This window comes from Eleutherodactylus coqui, chromosome 9 (genome assembly GCF_035609145.1).
Source record: "Eleutherodactylus coqui strain aEleCoq1 chromosome 9, aEleCoq1.hap1, whole genome shotgun sequence".
NCBI lineage: Eukaryota > Metazoa > Chordata > Amphibia > Anura > Eleutherodactylidae > Eleutherodactylus > Eleutherodactylus coqui.
Window position 1 is genome coordinate 137,552,619 of NC_089845.1, and position 23,289 is coordinate 137,575,907.

Below are 23,289 nucleotides of genomic sequence, written 5' to 3' on the forward strand. Positions count from 1 at the left end.
GCGGGGAACAGGGGGGAGCCCTCTCTCTCTCCCTCTCCCCCCCACTCCCCACTGCTACCCCCCGTGCCGCCACGGCGCCCCCCGAATCTTTACGCGCGAGTACTGCAGTACTTGAAAATGGCGGTACTCGGGTGCGTAAGTACTCGTAACGAGTACGTTCGCTCATCTCTACATATAATGTAATGCAAAATTGTAAAAAATTTCAAAGAGGGGCAAGGTGTGAGACATTGCACCATTTTGGGTGGAGGGTGTATTTTTACAGCTAACATGATGCAATAAAAATGGCGTATTTTTACTCTGTAGATCAGTACAATTACAGTGATACCAAATTTATATAATAATATAAAAAAATAGCTTTCTGCCGCCATGTTTTCGGTTGATAGAGCTGTGTGTGGGCTTGTTTTTTTGCAGGGTGACCTTTATTTTTTATTGGGAAACATGCGACTTTTTCATTGCTTTTTATTCAATTTTTGTCTTGGAGACGGAGTGACCAAAAAAGAGCAGTTCTGCCATCATGCGTTTTTTTTCCCTCATTGAGTTCATTTTACATGATTAATATTGTGATATTTTAATAAATTGCACCTTTATGGATATAGAGATACCAATTTTAAGATTTTTTTTTTTTACTTTTTTAGATTTTTTTTTGTTACGACTTGGAAAAGGGTTTTAGCATTTTTAAGGGCTGATTCAGACGACCGTATAGTTTTGGGATTTAGCTCCGCCCCTGTCCCACCCCCTTCCATTGCAAATAATGCCGAAGGGGCAGAGAGGGGGTGGGAGCTCAGTGCACTGCTCCTGGCTCTTCCATCATCCCCCTGCAGAGAGGCACACCGTATATCGGCCGGGCGTGAATACCCGGTCGATATACGGTCGTCTGAATGAGCCCTAAGTCTTATAATAATTAATAAAATCTTTACTTTACTTATTTTTTTGTTTTTTTATTTGTCCCCATAGAGGACTTGAACTAATGATCATTTGATCGCTTATACACAATAATGCAATACTATGGATTGCATTATGCTGTATTTTAACAGGCTGCCTATTAAAGATGTGCCACAGACACATCCCTAATAGGCAAACAATCATGGCAGCCATGGGGGCCTTCTGAACCTCCCAGACTGCCATGACACCCAGACGGCAACCTTGCGTTCTTAACATGGGGTGCCCATTCGGGACATTTAAATCAGAACCGACAGCAGCATTTAAAGGGTTTAACACCCCCAATCAAAGTTATCTCTGATTGCGGCTGTTGCAGGCAGATGTCAGGCCCATTACCTTGAATCAGCAACATCTTTAGTACCGGTGTACTCTCATCCAATAATATTGTTTGGCCTTTTGTGATGACCGCCATTGACCCCTCTTCGGGTGGGGATTCTCCTCCCCACGTGTATCTGGAAGACCATACGTCGATGTACAAAAAGTCTGCATTGTCCTAAAAAGAGCAAGAACAAGAAAAAAATGAAAAAGCAAAAACATAAATAGGTCCCATTTTTTTATCTTGTTTCTTACCATCTTAGCAATGCCTTGGCCCTCTATGTGTACGGTGACTTTGGCTCTTTGTGAAGGAGAATGAGCGCTGGTTATACATACAATCTGTGTACTGTTAGCCGACTGGACGTCACATACGGAGTGCGCTATAGTGATGGTGATCACTGAGGTGTTAGGACTGAAAAGCAAAAAAAAGGTGAAAATGAAGTAATTGCTGTCGTCTGAACAATGTAACTCCTAGACAAGAGCACCGACTGGTCCTTTTACACCAGACGAGCTGTTGGGCAAGTGACAGCTTGTCCTATTAATACACGCTTCAGTACAGACAGGTACAATTTTTGCTAAATCTGATCCTCTCAATCTGATTTTTAGCACAAATTGCCAAAATATTGGCTCATGCTTTGAACAGAAAGGACAGGTTTGTTGACTTGGCACTGCTGCCTTGTAGTGCTGGAGTTCTAGGTTTGAATTGGACCTTGATGGGAATTTGAGCTTGTGACCCCAACACTGCAAGGCAGCAAAGTTAATAACTGGGCTACCACCACCATGACCACCTCCACTGTTCACAGAATATTTTGGAGACCAAATTAGAGAACCCGATCACTCCCTATCAGATTTCAATAATCGCTCAACACCACTTCTAACTCGAACTCCAGTCCATTATGTTAATTTAACCTTAAAGAGGTTTTTCAGGTCTTAAATATTAATGACGTATCCATAAGATAGGTCATCAATACCAGAACGGTGGGAATCCTACTCCTGGCACATCCACTGATCAGCTGGTTGTAGAGGCCATTGTCATATGGCCATTCTGTAGCTCAGTCCCAATCAAGTGAAAGGCATTGCGCTGCAATACCAGGCATTGCCACAATGACAAATACGGTGCTGTACCTGATATACAATGCCACCTGGTATATAATGAAGAAGCTGCAATGCTCACCAGTGCACTGTGGCCCCTTCAAAAAGTTGATTAAGGTGGGGTGCCGGTAGTTGGATCTGATGTTAATGATCTATTCTAAGCACATGTTATCAATATAACAGTTCCAGATAATGCTTCTAATATTAGCGCCCAATAGCGTTACAAAACCAGTGCAGCCGCCATAACTTTCCTGCAGATTTGCTGTGTACCTGAACTGGATTCCGGTGATTGTGAGTCTGGTTCCTCCAGCTGTGCCCCCTCTCTTGGGGGTGACATTATATATGACAGGAGTTAATGCGGAAGAGTATGTAAAAGAGTTATTGATTTGGATAGAGTTATTTTCATTCATCACGCTGACATTACAGATTTGGGAGGAAGAATTGGTATCTGATGGAACAAAACAAAGTAAATGGTTAGAATGAGCCTGTAATAAACTATGCAAAAAATGTATCACATCAAGATGCTATAGATGTCTAATACATGGAGGTTCCACCTCGAGGACATCGGAGGAGCACAAGGGTCCCGTCACCCTTGTCCGATGTATCACATCAAGATGCTATAGATGTCTAATACATGGAGGTTCCACCTCGAGGACATAGGAGGAGCACAAGGGTCCCGTCACCCCTGTCCGATGTATCACATCAAGATGCTACAGATGTGTAATACATGGAGGTTCCACCTCGAGGACATAGGAGGAGCACAAGGGTCCCGTCACCCCTGTCCGATGTATCACATCAAGATGCTATAGATGTCTAATACATGGAGGTTCCACCTCGAGGACATAGGAGGAGCACAAGGGTCCTGTCACCCCTGTCCGATGTATCACATCAAGATGCTATAGATGTCTAATACATGGAGGTTCCACCTCGAGGACATCGGAGGAGCACAAGGGTCCCGTCACCCCTGTCCGATGTATCACATCAAGATGCTATAGATGTCTAATACATGGAGGTTCCACCTCGAGGACATCGGAGGAGCACAAGGGTCCCGTCACCCCTGTCCGATGTATCACATCAAGATGCTACAGATGTCTAATACATGGAGGTTCCACCTCGAGGACATAGGAGGAGCACAAGGGTCCCGTCACCCCTGTCCGATGTATCACATCAAGATGCTATAGATGTCTAATACATGGAGGTTCCACCTCGAGGACATAGGAGGAGCACAAGGGTCCCGTCACCCCTGTCCGATGTATCACATCAAGATGCTATAGATGTCTAATACATGGAGGTTCCACCTCGAGGACTTAGGAGGAGCACAAGGGTCCCGTCACCCCTGTCCGATGTATCACATCAAGATGCTATAGATGTCTAATACATGGAGGTTCCACCTCGAGGACATAGGAGGAGCACAAGGGTCCCGTCACCCCTGTCCGATGTATCACATCAGCCATAAGTGACCAATTTTACCAGTAAAATTAATGGTGTCTGATCTGGAACACAGCTGTCACTACTGAAGCCTATGGGTGTTACAAAAAGAGAGGACACATGTCCAGCATCGGAGGGTAAACCATAAATCCTAGTTCTTTAAATGTCATTACTTCTCTCCTATGTAAGAAGGTTGTTGTATCTTTAGTTCTCTGTTATGTCAGCCGTATGCCCATATAACTAGAGTTCCCCTTAAAATTAAAGCACTAATCCTCTAAAGTAACCAGATACTAATAGTTAGTATTACAGACTTTTGGAGAATGTATGCTCCTGGACCCCTCCCCTCTGATGTTCTGAGGTGCCGCTGTCAGCCCATCAACACCCCTGAAACCCTGCAAAATTGGTTAGTTCTGCTACTGTATTTATGTTATGAGTTTGGTTCTGGTATTGTATCTATGTACCGAGCTTGCGTCTGGAGCTGCATGCATGTTTTGAGTGAAGTTCTGGTGCTGTATTTATGATCTGAGCTTGTTTCGATACAGTTTTTATGTTATGCGCTTGGTTCAGGGGCTGTATTTTTGTTATGAGCTTGGTTCTGGGGCTGTATTTATGTACTGTGCTAGGTATGGGGCTGTATTTATGTACTAGACTTGGTCTGATGCTGTATTTATGTTATGATCTTTGTTCTAATGCTATATTTATGTACTGAGCCTGTTTCTGGTGCTGTAAGCTGTATTTATTCACTGAGCTGTTTGGGTGTGGGCAGGGGTGTAACTAAAGGCTCAGAGGCCCAGGTGCAAAAGTTCAGCTCAGGGCCCCCCACCTTTACCTGTACCCATACCCCGAGGCATAACTTGGAGCTTCTGGACCCCAATGCAAAATCTGAGACAGGGCCACCAACTATAATGCTTTATTCATAGTACTGGGCTCCCTATATGAAGAAGAGAGGCCTTATAGGCCCCCTGAGGACTCATGTCCATGGGGAAAATCAGGCCCGCTCTGGATTCTCCATGCAGAATCCCGCAGCGGGTCCCTCCTTTCCCGCGGACATAAGGCTAAAAAGAAGATTAAACTTACCTGTCCGGACGCTGTGGATCTTCCCTCCGTCGCGGCCGGATCTTTTTTTCTCGGCCCGGCGGATGTGCTCGGCATGCCGGCAGCGTGCCGCACGCATGCGCCAGGCACTCCATTTTTTTTTCTAACTCCTGCTCTTGCACGCCGGAGAGCAGAAATTCAGCTGCGGGTGTGCGGCGGATCCGGACGGCTTCCATAGGCTTCAATAGAAGCCTGCGGGAGCCGTCCCCGTGGGAGACCCGCACTACAAATGGAGCATGCCGCGGGTGTTTTCCCGCACACGCAATCCGCGCCTCAGAGGAAAATGACATCCGCAGGTATTTAATTACCTGCAGGTGTCCAATGCATCCCTATGGGGCGCGGATCACGCTGCGGGAAAAACGCTGCGGATTTTAAATGACAATTTAGCCGTGGACATGAGGCCTAAAGCTTCTGGGCTCGGGTGCAACTGCATCCTCTGCATCCCTTATAGTTACGCCAGTGGGTGTGGGTATGCTGCTATCTTGTTGGTACTACTTCCTTTCACAAGTAGAATGCAAACAGGCTGCCTATCTGTGCAATATATATCATTTTTTTCTTATGATGGGTGGGTGGGGGGATGCAAAATAAAAATTCTGCACAGCGTGAAATTTAACCTAAGACTGGCGGTGTATGCTAAATCCTCCAAGATATGCTGCAAATTCTGGTATTTACTTCTGCCTCTCCTATCCTTGGTGACTACAGTTCGATGGATCTCTATAAATATTTAGAACAGTTGCCTCATATTATAATTTATTATATTACATTATCTAATATTAAATACTCCATTATAAAAAAAATGAAGTGATCTTATTACAACTTCTTCCTTACCGCTTCTCATGGGCACTGCGCAATACAGAAAACTTGCATTCGATCTTTCTTGGTCCACTTTGCATTCCGAGTCGCACACAAACACCTTGGACAGTTCATTATCAAATCCAGATCCCGCAATGGAGAGAATTAATCCACCAGCAAAGCTGCCTGTACAGGGGGAGTGAACAGAAGTGAAGAAGCACTTCAAATAAGACCCTACTGGTTGTTCTAGGACAGCTCGGTGACAACCCAAATGGCTGCTGTTACAGGTCCTGCGAGGGTTGTCACCCACCTTTCCAAAAGTGCGGAGTAATACGTCTGCAGTCATACATATACAACTATGACATTGTTATATAATTAGACAAATCCGCCATTCAGGAGTGTAGATCAGCTGAGTAGCATTCCCGGCAGGAGATGTAATGGCGAGCACATTGGTTATCACTGGCTTTAGCAGAATTAGACTCACCTTCATTTGGAGAGACGCCGGTCATACTGAGTTCATAGGTGAATCTTGCATTGGATCTTGCAAAGCCCTTCTCATTTTGCAGTGAAACCGGGAATGTGCCGCCCCAGTGATCTCCTACAGTGCAGTTCAGCTGGCCATCTGACACCGCTATAACGGAGCATGTAGCATTACCAATGGTCACTCTGATTTTGGATCCATCCAGACCAAAACTAGAGCCGAACACGGTAATGGTGGTTCCTGATGGCCCTTGGAAGGAAAGTAAAGAACAAAGTTCATTATCTGACAGGTACATCCAGCATACATGACAATCTGGTGATCATTTGATCCTGAGAGTGCAGATTATTAGTCTTTGTTTTCTTATAATGTACAGCATGGCTACATTAATCCTCAAAGGGATTGTCCAAGACTTTTACTACTGATGACCTATCCTCAGAATAGACCATCAGTAGTTGATTAGCAGGGGTCTGCCACTCAAAATCCCTTCTGATCAGCTGATTCCCAAGCCTCTGTCAGTGTGGACAGTGCTGGAAGCAGATAGTGCTGTTGACATTGCAGTGGAGCAGTTTGGTACTGCAGGCACAATTCCCATTAAATTCAATACAATACCAATCCGGGCCACTGCAATGTTGACAGCTATATCTACTTCCAGCGCTGTCTGTACTGACAGCACTTGGTGATCAGCTGACTGGAGGGATCCTGAGCAGTGGGCCCCACCAATTAAAAACTGATTACTTATCCTGAGGATGAGTCATCAATAGTAAAAGTCTTAGACAACCCCTTTAAGGCAGCTTCACATGAGCGTATGTGCAAATGCGCATGCTTCAGCGCAGCATATCTGCGCTATGAACAAGGTAGATTTGCCCACCTATCTAAGCATTTTGCTGTACTTTTTGAACATGCAGGACATGCTTTTTTGCACACGAGACACTACCATGCCTCAATATAAATGGCTCTTTAGCTTGTGAGTTCCCAGGTGTGTTCTCTTGTTCACGAAATTGCACAGTGTATTGCGTATCTATGCACGCATTTGCGCCCCTCCCATAGACTTCTATGGGGACCTTTAGTGTGCAAATGCTTAAAAAGAAAATCACCATACCTAGAGCATTCTGTGTTTTGAAAAAATGACCATGGGACCAAAAAGTCTATCAAAAGTCAGGAAAATGCCTCCAAAAAGTACAGTTTGAAGTGCATTTCATAATTCCCTAATGACCTACGGTACTGGTGATATCTAGCAAAAAAAATGTCGCAAAAAACACCAGAAAAAAAGTGAAGAAAAAAATGCAATGTTTACCCTTATAATACAATGGAAGGGTTTTTATTACGTACAGTTTTTTTTTAAGTCAGTTTTTCTGGAGGCCATGTTGCCATTAATTGCAACAAATGTATCAATTTGTCACATGCTGATAAAGGAGTCGCATCTTTAAAAAGGTCTGGAAATGTGGAGTCGCTTTTCACACCATCCAACTACTGCGGGGAGATTGCAATAACCTTTGCAGCCTTTTAAAAAGTTGCATTTATTAAATCTGTCTTAAAGCCTCATAACATTCAAACCCCGCCCCCTTTTCTAGAACCTCGGAAAAGCAGATAGAGTAAGGCTGTTTTCACAACTTGCAACGTTTTGATGACAAAAAAATTACTCCACGGTCTTGATGAATTTTCCCCTCTGTCTGTTAGACCTCTGATGCACCTTTAGACCTCGGTCAGACGACTGTTTTTTGCCACGATTTGCGGATCGCATGACGGATACAGCTAGCAGCGTTTTCGGCAAAACGGGCAGACAAAAGGAATCGCAGATCGCGCCTATCTGCGATCTGCGATTCCTTGTGTTTTATATATGCGCTCAATGGGGCCGGCGGCAGCAGCACCGACCCCATTGAGAACATATACTACAAAGATCATTCTCCTCTGCCACAGCTGTAACAGCTGTGGCAGAGAAGAACGATGTTCGCCCATTGAATTCAATGGAGCTGGCAATACAGCCGGCTCCATAGAAAGCAATGGGCTGCCGGCGAGCGCGGGATGAATTTTCGGGAAGGGCTTAAAAATATAAGCCCTTCCCTGAAAATCATCCCAAAATGTGTAAAAAATAGTTCAGCCGCGGCCGGCCGGCCGTTCTCCTGAACTGCTCTGTGTAGTATTCAGTAGCCGGGGATTTAAAATCCCCGCCTGCTGGATGGGCTGCCTCTGATTGGTCACAGCCCTCACCAATCAGAGGCAGCTCTCACTCACCCATTCATGAATGAGTGCTGCCTCTGATTGGCTCAGCACAGGGACCAATCAGGGGCAGCTCTCAGCTGTCATTCATGAATGGGTGAGTGAGAGCTGCCTCTGATTGGTGAGGGCTGTGACCAATCTGAGGCAGCCCATTCAGCAGGCGGGGATTTTAAATCCCCGGCTGCTGAATACTACTCAGAGCAGTTCAGGAGAACTGCCGGCTGGCCGCGGCGGAACTCCGGCTGCAGGGACAAGGTGAGTATATATATTTTTTTTATTTTTACACATTTTGGGATGATTTTCAGGGAAGGGCTTATATTTTTAAGCCCTTCCCGAAAATTCATCCCGCGCTCGCCGGCAGCCCATTGCTTTCAATGGAGCCGGCTGTATTGCCAGCTCCATTGAATTCAATGGGCGAACATCGTTCTTCTCTGCCACAGCTGTTACAGCTGTGGCAGAGGAGAATGATCTTTATAGTATATGTTCTCAATGGGGTCGGCGCTGCTGCCGCCGGCCCCATTGAGCGCATATATAGAACACAAGGAATCGTAGATCGCAGATAGGCGCGATCTGCGATTCCTCGTGTCCTACAGTTTATCGGACATCCGCATAAAAAGCGGCCATGTGACCGATCCCATTGCGAAGCAATAGTTCTAAATATGCGCAGATCGCATGCGCAAATCGCGCGAAAAAACGCCTGTCTGACCGAGGCCTTATAGTTGTTGGAGTCCCTAATAGCCGATACTGTATGCACACAGGGGATCCTAATGCAAAGTGCACTGGAGTAATATACCACAAATTTATTAAGAGGCGCAGGCAAAGAACGGTGGTATAATTTACGCCAATTTCTGGTGTAGGTTATAATATACTTATGGTCTATATTAAAGTCAGACCTAAAGTAATAGCAAATAAAGCAGTGAATTTACCATCCATACCACATCATGATAGAAACTAGATATACATTGCAGGTATACACTGATTGGCCACTTTATTAGACCCTGGCCCATTTGTCATTGGAGCACCCCGTATGAGAATTAACACCGTGACCCCGGAGTGCACATAAAATCACGTAACAAGTTTTGCGTGGATCAGTTTCAGTGTGAATCCACATTAGATGGGAAAGTCCAGCGATCTGAGCGACTTCCAATGAGCCCTGGTCATCAGTGCTATACTAGCCCCGGGGTCAGGATTTCACTGCCAACCATGTGGGTTTTTCTCATGCAGCGTTGTGGAGAATATATAGAGAATGGTGTGATTGAAGAAAACATCCAATGAAAGGGATCCTTTGGATGTAAACAACTTGTCACCGAAAGGCGTCAGAGGAAAAGGTGAAGAATCGTTCTGACAAACAGGTGGCACACAGCAAATTGCAGCTGAATAAATTGATGGAGCTCCAATGAACCTGTCCAAACGCAAAACTTGTTGTCATGGATGGGCTATAAAAGCAAACAACCAGTTCCAGTGCCATTGTTGTCTAAGAGCAAGACTCCGGGTGTGGCTGGGGGAACTTGCATCATTGAGTGGAGGAAAAATATTGCCTAATCAGGTGAATCCAGATTTTTGTTGCACCATGCTGATGGAAGAGTTAGAATTTGGCACAACCAACACCTGTCAGGAGTCAACAATTCAGGTGGTGGAGGTTGAGTAATAGCATAGAGAATATTTTTTTGGCACATTCTGGGTCTTTTGATACTTGTGGATGGATGCCACAACAAACTGCCAAGGCCAAATGAGGTCCAACGCGCTACTAGATGGGTGTATCCAATTAATTGGCCATTCAGTGTACATTTATACAACATGTAATGTATAAAAATTAACAATTTTTGAAGTCATACCTGTGTTTGGAAGAACTGAAGTTACAGTCGGAGTACTGGCCTCTGAGTAGGAGAAGCTGAGTGACGGGTAAGAAGTAGATGCCACATGGATGTTTACGTTGGTAGTTTTAGCAGTGGTGCTGGGAGGAGTAATGCACTGGACACTACCAGGAGTGACCACCGTAACTGGACATGGTGAACCACCAACTTGCACAGTAGTGTTGGTTGGATGAAATCCATTCCCTTGTATGAGTAAAAGGGTTCCACCTAAAACACTTCCAGAAGGTGTCAAGATAGTGGCTTCAGCAGGACTATTCAGGGTAAAAGACCCCTCAGCCAAGCCTTTACTGAGTACAATAACTGTGACAGGATAGTTACCGGCAGGAATGGGCTCTATGTTGCATGTTATATCTGTTTCATTGACATTTACGACTTGTAATATCTTGTCACCGGCATAAACAGTTACATCATTAGTAACTGTCCCAAAACCAAGGCCATGGATGTAGACTTTGGTGGTCGTGTTTTCAACCTCAGTTGGGTACACCTTGGATACTACTGGTGTAAGTGCACTTGTATAGGTAAAGCTGCAGGATCCTTTGCACGGCGCAATGATTCCCATCACCGTTAGCATAACATCAACGCTGCGTGAATAACTAGGTAAGGTATCACATACAATGTCGGTGTAATTTACAGATACAATGGTACAACCTAACCCTGTCACTATGATGCTGCTGTTTATATTCAAGAACCCGGAGCCGTGTATGGTAATTCTGGTAGATCCTGTAATTGACCCATTGATTGGAGACACACAGTCAATGTGGGGTAGAAGGGCAAATCGCCTGTCCATCTCATTTTTTAAGCTGTTGATGGCATTGCCCAGGTTGTTTACGGTAAGTGACACCATTTCTGCAACCCCAATATTCATCAAGCCCTGGGGATCCACGTTACATGTAATTGAATTCTCGTCAGCAGAAGACACAATACATGGATACTTGCCAACTGAAACCTAGGATAAAAAGAAATAGGAAAACGTGAGAGAAGAAGGGTACGGCTTGCAAGGCACAAAATGTTCAGCTTATGTACCAAAAGGGTCACAACTTTCTGTTGGCAGTGAGCTATGAAAGGTACAACCTGAAATAACTCAATAGTAGTACTGTATTCATTAAACAGTGGGTTCTACGTTCATGTATGTATTGCATGCCACACTACAGTAACATATTGGAGTACTATTTGGTCATATTCCAGTACGAATATATATGAAACAAAATATTGAGTGCCAAGGTGCTTTTATGCTTCAACTATTGTCTGAATGGTTGCTCAATAGAATTCATTTAAATGACAATTGCTTTGTGTAAACACAGCCACCAAGTGATGTACAAGAATTCATTTGCTAATCGCTTAGGTTCAGCGCTGATATAAACAGGTAATCACCTTTCGACAACTAACCAATGACTTGGCAGGAAGGTGTGCTTGTTTGATGTGCACCTCCCACCAAACACTGATTGGCTCTCACATTTTATTTTTTTAACATTTTGCCCTCCCACTTAAAGCTCATTGGTTCTTGAAAACACATAAATACATGCGAGTGATCCTTGACTAAAGAGACCCTGCTGGTCTTCGAAAGAACACCCACAGCCTCTCACTGGTTTTGGTCTTCAAAGATACACTCGCTGCTGCAATCTCACTTTGGAACACATATATTTAAAGGCAGCATCCACGGCAATCCATTTCAGATGAAAGGAACTTTATTCCATATTAGTCCCAGAAGCAGCAATATACAAATGCAGCAGTTCAGAAAAGATGACACAGCGACGTTTCGATCTAAACAGATCTTTGTCAAGCCTGTCTAGCAAACCCATCAGCACCGCTTAAATATATGCACAATTAGAACCCAAATATCTTCAGGTGTGGGAACAGCATCTGCCAGTGTCTCCAGAGCCAGGTCATCCATGTGCGATGTAGGAAACTACTAACAAGGAACCTCCTTCCCTACGTCATCTGCGCCTAGCATACAGATCTCAAAATTTTTGACAGCCAGAGGCCAGCCCCTAACTGAACAGCGCATGCGCGGGATTACCTGCTGCTCACGCGAGAGGAACACAGCGGCCGCACTAAGTTACAGCTAGCTCCTGCCCTATGCGCAGAGAAGATAGCGATCCAAGTAATTTTTCATTACTACATTTATCATGGACAGGACCGGTAATGATATGATACAGATGACTGATGAGTCTGCATACCTGGTTGGCACAAGTAAGGCTACTAAACCCGGTTCCCGTGATGGTTATCGGATCAAGGATGGTTCCAGAATTTGGTGCAATGCCGGTAATTATAGGAGAATAACAGCTGGAGAATCCGAACCACATAGACCGGTTACTGGAGGGAGGGATGGTGAACTGGGGGCACTCCGGGCGTGGTGTGACGCAGTCATTTGACGGTGTAGATGGAGGCAGATCTGTAGAAACATCATGGCTAGATTTTTATAACAATACATGCGCTTTTTGGATTAACCCTTTAACAAACAGTTATTTTTCCATCTACATAGCCGTATAAGGGCATATTATTTTGCAGGACAAGTTGTGTTTTTTTCTTAATGTTACTATTTAATGTATTGGAAAACGTTTCAAAAATTTTAAGTAAGGTGAAGTAGAAAAAACTCTGCCACTTTTGGGAAGTTTTGCCTTTCACACGAGCGTATGCGTATTTGCACCTGCATTTGCGACACGCTTTTTGCGGAATGGGTGTTGCGTATTTGCGCACACAACTGCAGTTTTTACTGTTCTTTTTGCTAATGGCCAATTAGTTTAATGAGTTTCATATGTTCTCTCTCCCAGCGAACATGCTGTGTATTTTTTTTGTGTGACCAAAAGACGGATGTGAACAAAGCTAGTGAAATCAATGGGTTCTATTTTCTGCTTTTAGTTGGTGTAAAAATGTCAGTGTGAATCCGGCCTAAATGACATGTAAACTGGATTCTGTGGGCCGAGATCATTATGGTGATATCAGGTTCATAGATTTTTTTTACTGATATTTTATTACTTACTTAAAACCTTTTATTAAGGAAAAATGCTTTACGTCTTCATATTCAGAGCCTCATAACATAGTCTTCCAATAGGACTAAGAAAAGGGGTGTTTTTTAGAGGGCGAGTCGTAGTTTTCATTGCTAGCATTTTAGGGCACATATGACTTTTTCATCACCTTTTATTTTAATTTTTATTGGGAGGCGGGGTCAACAAAAAATGCAATTCTGGCATTGTGTAGTTTTTTTTTTTATTCTACAGTGTTCACCCTGTGACATAAATAATGTGATACTTAGATAGTTCAGGGTTTTTCATACTTGGCATTGTCAATTATCTTACTTTTTTTAAACTTTAGATTGTTTTGTGGGAAAAAAATTGGAAAAGTGGGGCTTTTTGAATTCTTTATTTTTTTATTTTTAGAAAGTTTTATTGCACTTAATTTTAAACTTTTCTCAACTTAAGAGCATTTCATCGCTTCTGCAACATACTGAAATACTTCAGTATTACAATATACTGTATTTCTATTAATTACATATTAAAACCAGCCATCAGCATCCCACAATCACATCATGAGTCCCATGCTTGAGATACAAACATATCAATTTGCCTGGTTTTACTAGGAATCACCCTATTTCTAGTCTCCTTTCCTCAGTGCTAGTTGCCCCAGGGAGACAATGCAGCACATAACAAATTCCAGCCAGCTCTGGGCACCACTGCAATTGGTCCTGATCCCGTCCAATGGCAATGCACACAATGTTCTGATGCTGCACAGCACCGGGATCTTAAAAAGAGTCAGGAGCAAGGATGCCCAGGATACTTATATAATCTGGTCTGACTTAAGCTATGGATCTGGTTTTGGGTCTGATATTAAGATAGGGGATCTGAGGTGTGAATATATTTAGTAGGTCTGGGATCGTATTTTAATGTATGGGGTCTGAAATTAATTTAGAGTACTAGTCTGGGGTCTGATATTAATATAAGCGGTTTGAATATACAACCCCAATTCCCCAAAAAGTTGGGATGCTGTGTAAAATGTAAAGAACAAAGGATTACATGATTTGGAAATCTCATATGACCATATTTTACGCACAATAGAACACATATCAGAAGGTAAAAGGGAGAGATATTTCCATTTCATTTAAAAAAAAAAAAATCATTTAGAAATCGATGGCAGTAACACATCTCAAAAAAGTTATTACTGTGGATATGCCACAGACTACCTCAAATTAGGTCCTGTAGCTAAACTATTGTTACAGATTACAGCTCTGCCCTCATAGAGCTGAGCAAAAAAGCAGCCAAGTAGGAACATCTGAAGAGAAATAAATAGCAGGTAATCGTTTACTGTAGGTACTTGTATTGACTTGCATATCAATTCTGAGTTCCCGAGTTTAGGGTTGATTTAATATAGGTGTCTGGTCTGGAGGCTGCTAATATAGCAGGGTCTGAATATACACTTCTCAACGTTGAAATTGCAACACCAAGAAAGAAAAATCGTAAGGTTATGGAGATCAAGGAAGTAGAAGGTGTTGCTAAGACATGTAAATGTTAACATTTTCAAACACCTATCTCCAATCTGTGACATATGGGAGAGTCTTCAATGGTATGAGAGCCAGATCGAAAGCAAATTTTTTCAGTCACGTGAGACCTCAAAAATTGGATAAAGTCTTATGGTTTGATTGTGAAATGCCTCCTTGTCGTCAATGTACCAGTTATCGCTACTTGTTGCAAACTGAGAAGAGCAGAAAACTTGAACTGAGAGACCTTGGATTTTCACTCTGGCATATCACTATACATGTAGGTCGAGATGTAAGCACTGTTCAACCCTGTGTGTCTCAGTGGTTAGGAGAACATCAAACTTGAATGGTAGCAACCTCTACACGGATGAATCATCAGATTAGTAGAATGCTGCCTAGTGATCCGAGTGAAATTGGATGTCATGTCCCAAGCCTAGAGAATCGAACAGTGTCTACACAAACCATCAGAATGCACGTGCACAACATTGGGCTATGAGCCAGACGTCCAGTAGCAGGTGTTCCACTGACCTCACGCCACTACTCTGAAAGGCTAGCATGGTATAGAGCAAGACAGCAATAGAGGCTGGATTGGAGGTCTATCCTCTTCAATGTTGAATCTCACTTTTGGACACAATGATAGCCAAAGATTGGTCTGGAGACAACTTGGGCAACGCCATGAAGAAGCCTTCACGAGGGAATGTCACACCGATCCTACTCCTGGGATTATGGTGTGCGGTGGTATAATGTATGGCAGACGGACCCCTCTAGTTTTCTTTCCAGGTACACTAACAGCTCAGCATTATATTGATGTAGTACTGGAACCAGTGGTACAGCCATTTCTCCAAAGTGTCCCAGGAGCCGTTTTTCAACACAACAATGCCAGGCTACATATTGCTCATGCAACTATGAGCAGCCTATGTGGCCTAAATGTGCTACCATGGACTGTAGATTCTCCACATTTGTCTCCCATTGAGCACATCTGGGACATCATTGGTTGGTAATTGGAAAGGGACCTGCATGTAAGAGTGTGTATTTTTGCGCATCGTGCTCATACTCAATACTGGATAAATCAAGATGTTTTGAATATTATGTTTCCCTTTTCTTATCATTTTTATATCCTTAACATGTCTACCGATCCTGTGATTTCCATGATTTCATGACTTTTCCTTCTTGGTGTTGCAATTTCAATGTGAAGGCATGTATTTTTAGCCATGTTCTTTTATATACACTACACCCCTTAAAAATCTACTCCTTGTTTTGTCACAACCCACTGCTCTAGAATAACCCTGTGAAGGGCTATCCCAGATTGGTATCTTTGGAGATGCTATTGATTACCAGAAGCATAGGTGGCCTCCTTTCCTCCAACAAACACTCGCACAGGGCTGCTATGATCACTGATCGGGATTACATTGATCACTCCTTGCATAACTATTGTCTGTCGATCTTTAACATTACCACTGCTGTAGTAATAAGTCCCTGGAGATGTGAACTGGTAGGAGAAGACACCTGTAAGAAAGAGAACATTCATGTTATCAATATCATTTTACTATGATGCAAATCAATGTCAGTCAGCTGTTATATAAAACATTGATAAATATGTAAACCCCCTATCTTCCACCCAATCACAACCCAAAGATTCAGCTTTCAAAGTCCTGCTTCCCGAGTTGCCACAATATATGATAGTCGATAAGGGAGCCAGTTGCCTAATCCTACTACTGTTTGTTACATGGCATGTAAGGTACTCAGCTAATGATTTTCATAGGTTACAAGGCTACACAAAATACAGGGGTGGTAACGCTCTTCCTAACCAACTATGGCTTGGCAGACTCTACCTAAAAGCAGGGTTAACGTCCTGATAGGGATGGCCCGACATTTCAAACCTAGGAGATTTAGCCTGTCTCTAGACAGAGGATAGGGAAAGATATATAACAACTGGAAATGCTAACAGAACTTGGTACAGGTGAATAAGCCTCACAGTAAAAATATCACCACTACTACTTAACTGCAGACAACCACTTCCACACCTGCCACCTCAGATAGGAAAATAACCAGCACCCATGCAGAGGCTGGCCAAGAATGAATACTTCTCCATTATGAACGAATCGCTGGCTAGAAGAAACACTGCACTATGGGCCAATCAGTCTTTATACCACAGGAGATATTGAAGCAGGAAAAAAAAGGAATGGAACATCAAAGACTAAAGACTCCTAAGAAAATTCCTGTAGTGACAGGAAACAGCCACTTACTGGTGCTGTCACATGGGCTGGGGCTGTCATTGTGATGCACCTCAGCTCTACTTTCCCATTGTGGCTGATGCACCGTAGCAAATGTGCATAATAACGATCTGCTTAAAGCGACCCTCCAGTTTCGGAAAAAAAATTCTGTCCCAGGATCAGAGAAGATAGGTAGTACATTACCTGCACTTGTTCTTCTCTGCTATCTATCCAATCTGCAGGTTTTGTGTCTTATTTCTGGCCATCTGACACAATCTTCAGACATCCTCATCTCCCAAAGTGCATTGGTAGTGTTAGATGAACTAATGCATTATATTTGCTCTCTGACTGGGCAGTGCTGCTCATGTAATCAGTGCCAGCCAATCAGAAAGCAGTGTACCCTGTGCATTAGCTAGATTTCAGTGACCACCTTGGATGGCTGAAAACCAGGACTAGAACTGGCTGATTGGACAGATGGCAGAGAACAAGTGCAGGTAATATACTCCCATCCAATTTTGTCCTAAAACAAGAGGGTCGCTTTAATCAAATGCGAAGTCAAGACAGACCATCATACAATATAGAAGGTAACATGTGAGACTCATCACAGAAGTAAATCACCCCCCGGCACATTATTAAAATACGGATAAAGTGGTACAGACCTGAGGGCACACGAGCCCCACTATTGAAGGAAATTCCATCATAGGTAAAGTTGGCAGGATCCGACACTGAGAATACTCGGTATCCAATACCCAAGATAAAAGGTGGAGACTGCCATCGCCAAACTACAGTGTCTCTTGAAGATATCACCAGGTTTGATGGAGACCAGGCGTACCCAATGCCATTCACTAAGTAAAAATACACTCAATAATCAATGCAAAATATATAATGTATATATACTTCATACCAACACATCAATATATTATAGAATGTTTTTCTCATAAGTGCATCATTTGCCAATAACAACCATCAGATTGTAACTCAGAGGCCCTTGAAAGCAGCTCCCTTAATGGTCGCCTTGGGCAAATGCTGCAGTTTTGCACTAGTATGCATAAATCTTGCTCAGTGACTGTGTGAACAAAGGTAAACACAAAACTGGGCGAGACATAAGGGTGCCACACAGATAGCTGTGCAATACTAGTTGCATGACTGTGGCACAACAAAGAGTGGCTTTACACTGGCCAACTATTGGCCGAAAAATCACTCAGATGAGTGACTTTCGGCACTCGTTGACCCGTGTAAGTGCAGGTCTCGACTAGGGTTGCCATCTGGCCGGTAAACCAGTGGTCTGGTTGGTAATTTACGCTTGAGGCTGGTGCCAGTATTTATTTTTTACCAGTCATATTAATGACCAATAAAAAATTACCTGGTGTGAGCAACTTTGGCCAGGCAGCAACCACACCACCAAGCGCTATAACTCACTCTGAAGCTCCGGTTGGACCGCTGCTGCAGCACTCATAGAAGAAGCTCACCCCCCATCCATGTGTGCCCTCTGCATTTACTGTACGCAGCACAGACATCGAGGGCAGGAGTGAGGATCTTCTCTGGACCCTGCAGTAGCCTACCGACTGAATCTTCAGAGTAATAGTGCTTGATGACAGGGTTGCTGCCCAGCAGGTAGTTGAGGGGTGGGGAGGGCACTTATAGGGGGCCATATAACTACTGTGGCCACTAAGGGGGGGTACTATTACTTTTAAGCCACAGAGAAGAGTCACAATTACTGCCGGGGCCACTGGAATAATGAAGGTAAAAATATACATTGTTATACATTATACACCCCCAAACCCTGATCATTTTTACCTCAGCCGACATTTTATGGTGACAAAGATAGCAACCCTAGACGTGACAGGGTACTGAGTGAGAAATCACTTAGCAGTCACCAGTTGCTTTGTTTCAGCTCACTGAAATGAAGCGACTAGTCAGTGAGTTCTTGCTCAGTGTAAACAGGCAGTCACTCATCTTTAAACGACTGCCTGTTCACAGTGAATGGAGGTAGGCAGCTGGAAGAGATCTCTGGCTGCTCCGCCATCATTCACTGAACACCTATCACTCCTGTGTAAAAGCACTTGAGCGATGGTTGTTAGGAAGGCTGATGGGTGGCTTTACAAGAGACAACTATTATCCAAATAGTTGCTTGACAGAGCAGATGTAAGCCACAGTTGGTCCGTGTAAACACGGTTACCAACTAGGTGAAGAGTGGAATTTATCCACTAGTCGCATTGTTTCAGCTCACCTAAAAAAAGTCCCTGGTTGAGTAATTATCGTTTAGTGTAAACATGTGATTGTTGTCTTTAAGCAACTAGCCAATAACTTTGCAGGAAGGTGTGCTCTCGTTTGGTGTGGGCCTCCTACCGAATACTGTTTGGCTCCCTCCTTTTTTGGAACATTCTGCCCTCCAACTTAACGCTCATTGGTTCCCGAAACACATAATAAGTGCCCCTGATGGTCTTCAAAGAACATTTACTGCTGTGGTCTCTGGCTGCTTTTGGTCCAGCGAGAGACCACAGCAAGTGTTCACTTAAGGACTGTTCGCATATAACCTACATCAGTACAAAAAAACATGCAGGCAAAGACAATAGCAAAAAACAACCCCCAATAGACTGTACACAGTTATGGCGATGCTCTTCTGTACAAGAGCAGAAAATACTCATTTGCACGTCTTTATGTTCGTTCAGTGGACTCAGCAACCAATAAGTGTGCATGGGGGTCAGAATTTCAAATGCACCCAACAAAGAACCCCACGTCCCGTAACTCGTTGACAAACAATGTTTCGGTCTGTGTAAATGCTTCCGACAATTCATTCAGCAATTGCAAAATTGAAGAAGTGTGCAATCGCTCTGTGTGAGAGTGTACAAACAACAGTCGTTCGTACAGTTTAGCAATTATTTTAGTCAACTTTTCAGAGGTTACCGTAGTTGTCCTGTGTAAAGCCGCCCTCCCACGTAACAGTTGCACAGCCTGTCTGCAAATGAGGTGGCACAACTAAGTCAAAAGCTACAGTGAATTTAGCAAGATAGTTGGGCCAGCTTGCTGGCGGAAAACAGTAGCAAACTTCAGTGAATGTTTTGTGACTAAGATTTGTGACTTTTTTCGTTTTGACACTGCACTTGTCAATTTCCCCCCAAAGGGGGTGGAGCTTAGTGTAGAGGCGTGTTATGGGACATATTCTGGCTAATAGAGAATGGCAACAATAGAGTGGCTGGCAAGCATTAGCATGCGGTGCGGGGAACTTTAAATCCCTATTTCTAAAGGTATAACTTCTTCAGGAGCCATAACCATATAGGTTTTGGGACCAGCTCCACTACAGTGTTGTATCGCTGTGAACGGTTTTAGATGCTCCGCAGGGTTGATAAATTCCCTTCAAGATTGGATTATGAACCGTCAATCTTAATAAATTAGTGCCATAATGCCAACGTGGAAGCATTGGGGCATACTTTGTGTTTACAGCAGAAGTTTTGCATGCGCCTACAGGATATTGTACTCACCGGAATCTCTCCCATTATTTGTTACCGTATATACGCTTCCAGGTCTTTGAATGACACAGACCAGCTTACTGGCTGAACTAACGGAGATGTTACATGGAAGGGTACCTGCAACACAATACATATAGGAATATAATACTTCATCTATACAATGTGAAATGTTCTTTATAAGAAGTAATGCTGCTAAACTGGGTCGACTGGCAGTTCAGAAGTCTGAGAAGGCTTGGTGGGAGCTGTAAATAGGTTGTGCTGTACGTCACCCAGCTTTCCCAGAAACAGATATAATTAACCCCTTAGTGACTGCCTATACGCCTTTCTACAGTAGTCACTAATGGGCTTTATTCTGATGCAGTGCCCTTTTATGGCGCTGCATTGAAATATTGCCATGGGTCTCCAGTTCTGGTAGGAATGGGGACCCAGCTGTGTAGTGACAGACCAGCACCTTTTTTAACAGCAGGGACCAGAGAAAATGCCAATCCCTGCTGTTTAACTCTTTGCATGTCGCAGTCAACGTGAAGGCTTACAGAGGGAGGGGGCTCCGGCTAAGCCTCATAGACCAATATAATACACTGCTAGTTTATTATTAAGTTTATTATTATACTACAAAGCTCAATCTTACTGTCATTCAATTCCCGCGATGGGACAAATATAGAAAGTGAAAAAAAGTGTACAAAATTGTTTTTTAAAAAAATAGTAAAACTCCCCCTTTCTCCCCTCACAACGTAAAAAAAAATCATCACAAATTCAGTATTGTCGCATTGATAATGACCCACAGAAAAGGTTGATACATTATTTAACCTGCCGTTAAAGCAAAAAAAAAAAAAAACGGGCAAAAATAGTGATTAAAAAGTCACATGGATCACCAAAGTACAATTTGTCCAACAAAAAAAATCTTAAGCAGCACCGCTGATGGTAAAAAAAAATACAAGGATGCCAAAAAAAAAAATTTGTTAGAAAAAAGTGTGGAAAAGTAGCAAGATGTAAGGAGAACATGTACATTTGGTATCATCATAATCGTAGTGACCCACAACAGTAATTTAGCTTATTAGTTACACTGCATAGTAAACACTGCACAATAAAAGACATGCCAGAATTGCAGATTTTATTAATATTTCCTCTCGAAAAAAAAACAATAAAAAGTGCTCAAAAAGTTATATGTTCTCAAAAATGGGTTAAATGAAGATTAGAGCTCATTCTGCATTAAAACGCCCTGACAGAGCTCCATCAGTGGAAAACTGAAAATGCTATTGCTCTTGGAATGCAGTGGCACAAAAACAAATCTAAAATAATAAGTGTTTTAGTGTACAAAAATTGCAAAACATAAAAAAAACTGTATAAACTTTCTATATGATTTCACTGGAATTGTGCCGACCAGACAGTAATGTTATCACATTAATTATTCTGCATGCTGAACGCTCTAAAATAAAAGAAAGAAAACAATGGGGGAATTCCCCTCCCCCCACCCCGATTCACCTCCCAAAAATGACTAAAAGTTATACAATACATTGTACGTATTCAGAAATGATGCCATTAGTAAATATAACTTGTCTCGCATGAACACGCCTTCATATGACCATGTTGACAGAAAAAAATAAAAAGTTATGGCTCCTGGAATACGATGACAAAAAGAAAATGAAAAATTGGTTGGACATTAGAAGCTACTGAATTTCGGACAGAATCATGCATCTCATACAATGATTTGTACCTATTTGTACTTGGTTGTCATTTGAGACGAGACTGAACCCAGATCCCGTCAGTGTCACCCGAGAACCTCCATACAGGGATCCGTACTGCGGGGAAATGCTGTTTACTTCCAGAATATATTCAACTGCTGGTCCATGGTTCATGCTGCAACAGAGTCCACTAATCATGTATTTATATGTAGCACTGTAAATCTTCATATATCACATTTACACTTGTATATTGAAGAAGAAGGAGTTGAAATACCGAAGGTGGCCCGTGGACAGGGGTGGCACTATTTCTGCTGCTTCATTAGTAGTGGATTAAGATATCAATTACCAGTATTTGTGAGGAAAGCAGTTTGCCCAGAGGTTATGCATGGAAAACTTACGAATTCCGTGCTGTCAGGGTGACAATCTTTTTCCATTAAAGGGGTTGTCTGGGACTATTTTTGAGGATAGGTCATCAATAGTTGATCAGCAGAGTCCATCGCTCAGGAACCCAGCTGACCAGATGATTCTTGGGCCCAATGTCAGTGTGGACACAGCTGGAAGCTGATAGCACTGTCTGTATGACAGCAGCCCAGTTTGGTACTACAGGCACAGCTCCCACTGAGTTCAATGGGCGTTGTATCTACGTACCAAACCGGGGAGTTGCAATGTCTACTGACAGAGATCAGCTGTTTGGCAGGGATTCCAGGCAGTGGACCCCTGATGATCAACTATTGATGGCCTATCCTTAGGATAGCACAGCAATAGTAAAATCCTGGACAACCCCTTTAAGGAGGCCTGAAAAGTAGTTGTGACCTCAACCCCATTACTTAAAGCACTGATAAACTTGCATGCATGGCATTTCTTGTATCAGAAGAAGGGGGCTCTTTGCTACCTATATCCCCTTGCACATGGCAGAGCTATTTGTACAGTGGCTCTATAGCCGCGCATGTACAGTACAATGGAGCCGTAGGCACACAGTATGCCGGCATGGGATGCTCTAGAATAAGAACAATATTTCCAGAATAGGGCATCCAATGGTAATTCATTTTCCCCCATAAATATTCATATGTAAAATCGGAGGCATACATGGTAGAGGTACATTATGGACCCATGGGAGTACAACTTGGAGGTTATAAGAAGCCACAATACATTTCCGCCATAATTTCCACCAACCTCTGGTGTAAATTACTGTATAGTAAATCTGTGGGCAGTGACAGGCC

General features: G+C 43.1%; 1 protein-coding gene across 3 annotated transcripts in view; it reads right to left on the minus strand.

Annotated features, from left to right (window-relative positions):
* The window catches only part of PKHD1L1 (PKHD1 like 1), a 195,482-nt gene that overhangs the window by 75,172 nt on the left and 97,021 nt on the right, over positions 1-23,289 (minus strand). For 2 of the 3 annotated variants that reach the window (XM_066578543.1, XM_066578544.1), the window contains exons 33-43: positions 22,102-22,244; positions 20,400-20,504; positions 17,577-17,762; positions 16,040-16,210; positions 12,411-12,625; positions 10,195-11,179; positions 6,146-6,391; positions 5,698-5,847; positions 2,617-2,794; positions 1,510-1,666; positions 1,276-1,432 (exon numbers count right to left, since the gene is read on the minus strand). In XM_066578543.1, coding sequence (XP_066434640.1) covers positions 1,276-1,432; positions 1,510-1,666; positions 2,617-2,794; positions 5,698-5,847; positions 6,146-6,391; positions 10,195-11,179; positions 12,411-12,625; positions 16,040-16,210; positions 17,577-17,762; positions 20,400-20,504; positions 22,102-22,244 — 2,693 coding nt within the window. The remainder of the gene's footprint in view (positions 1-1,275; positions 1,433-1,509; positions 1,667-2,616; positions 2,795-5,697; positions 5,848-6,145; positions 6,392-10,194; positions 11,180-12,410; positions 12,626-16,039; positions 16,211-17,576; positions 17,763-20,399; positions 20,505-22,101; positions 22,245-23,289) is intronic. The other variant, XM_066578545.1, reaches the window with a different exon arrangement.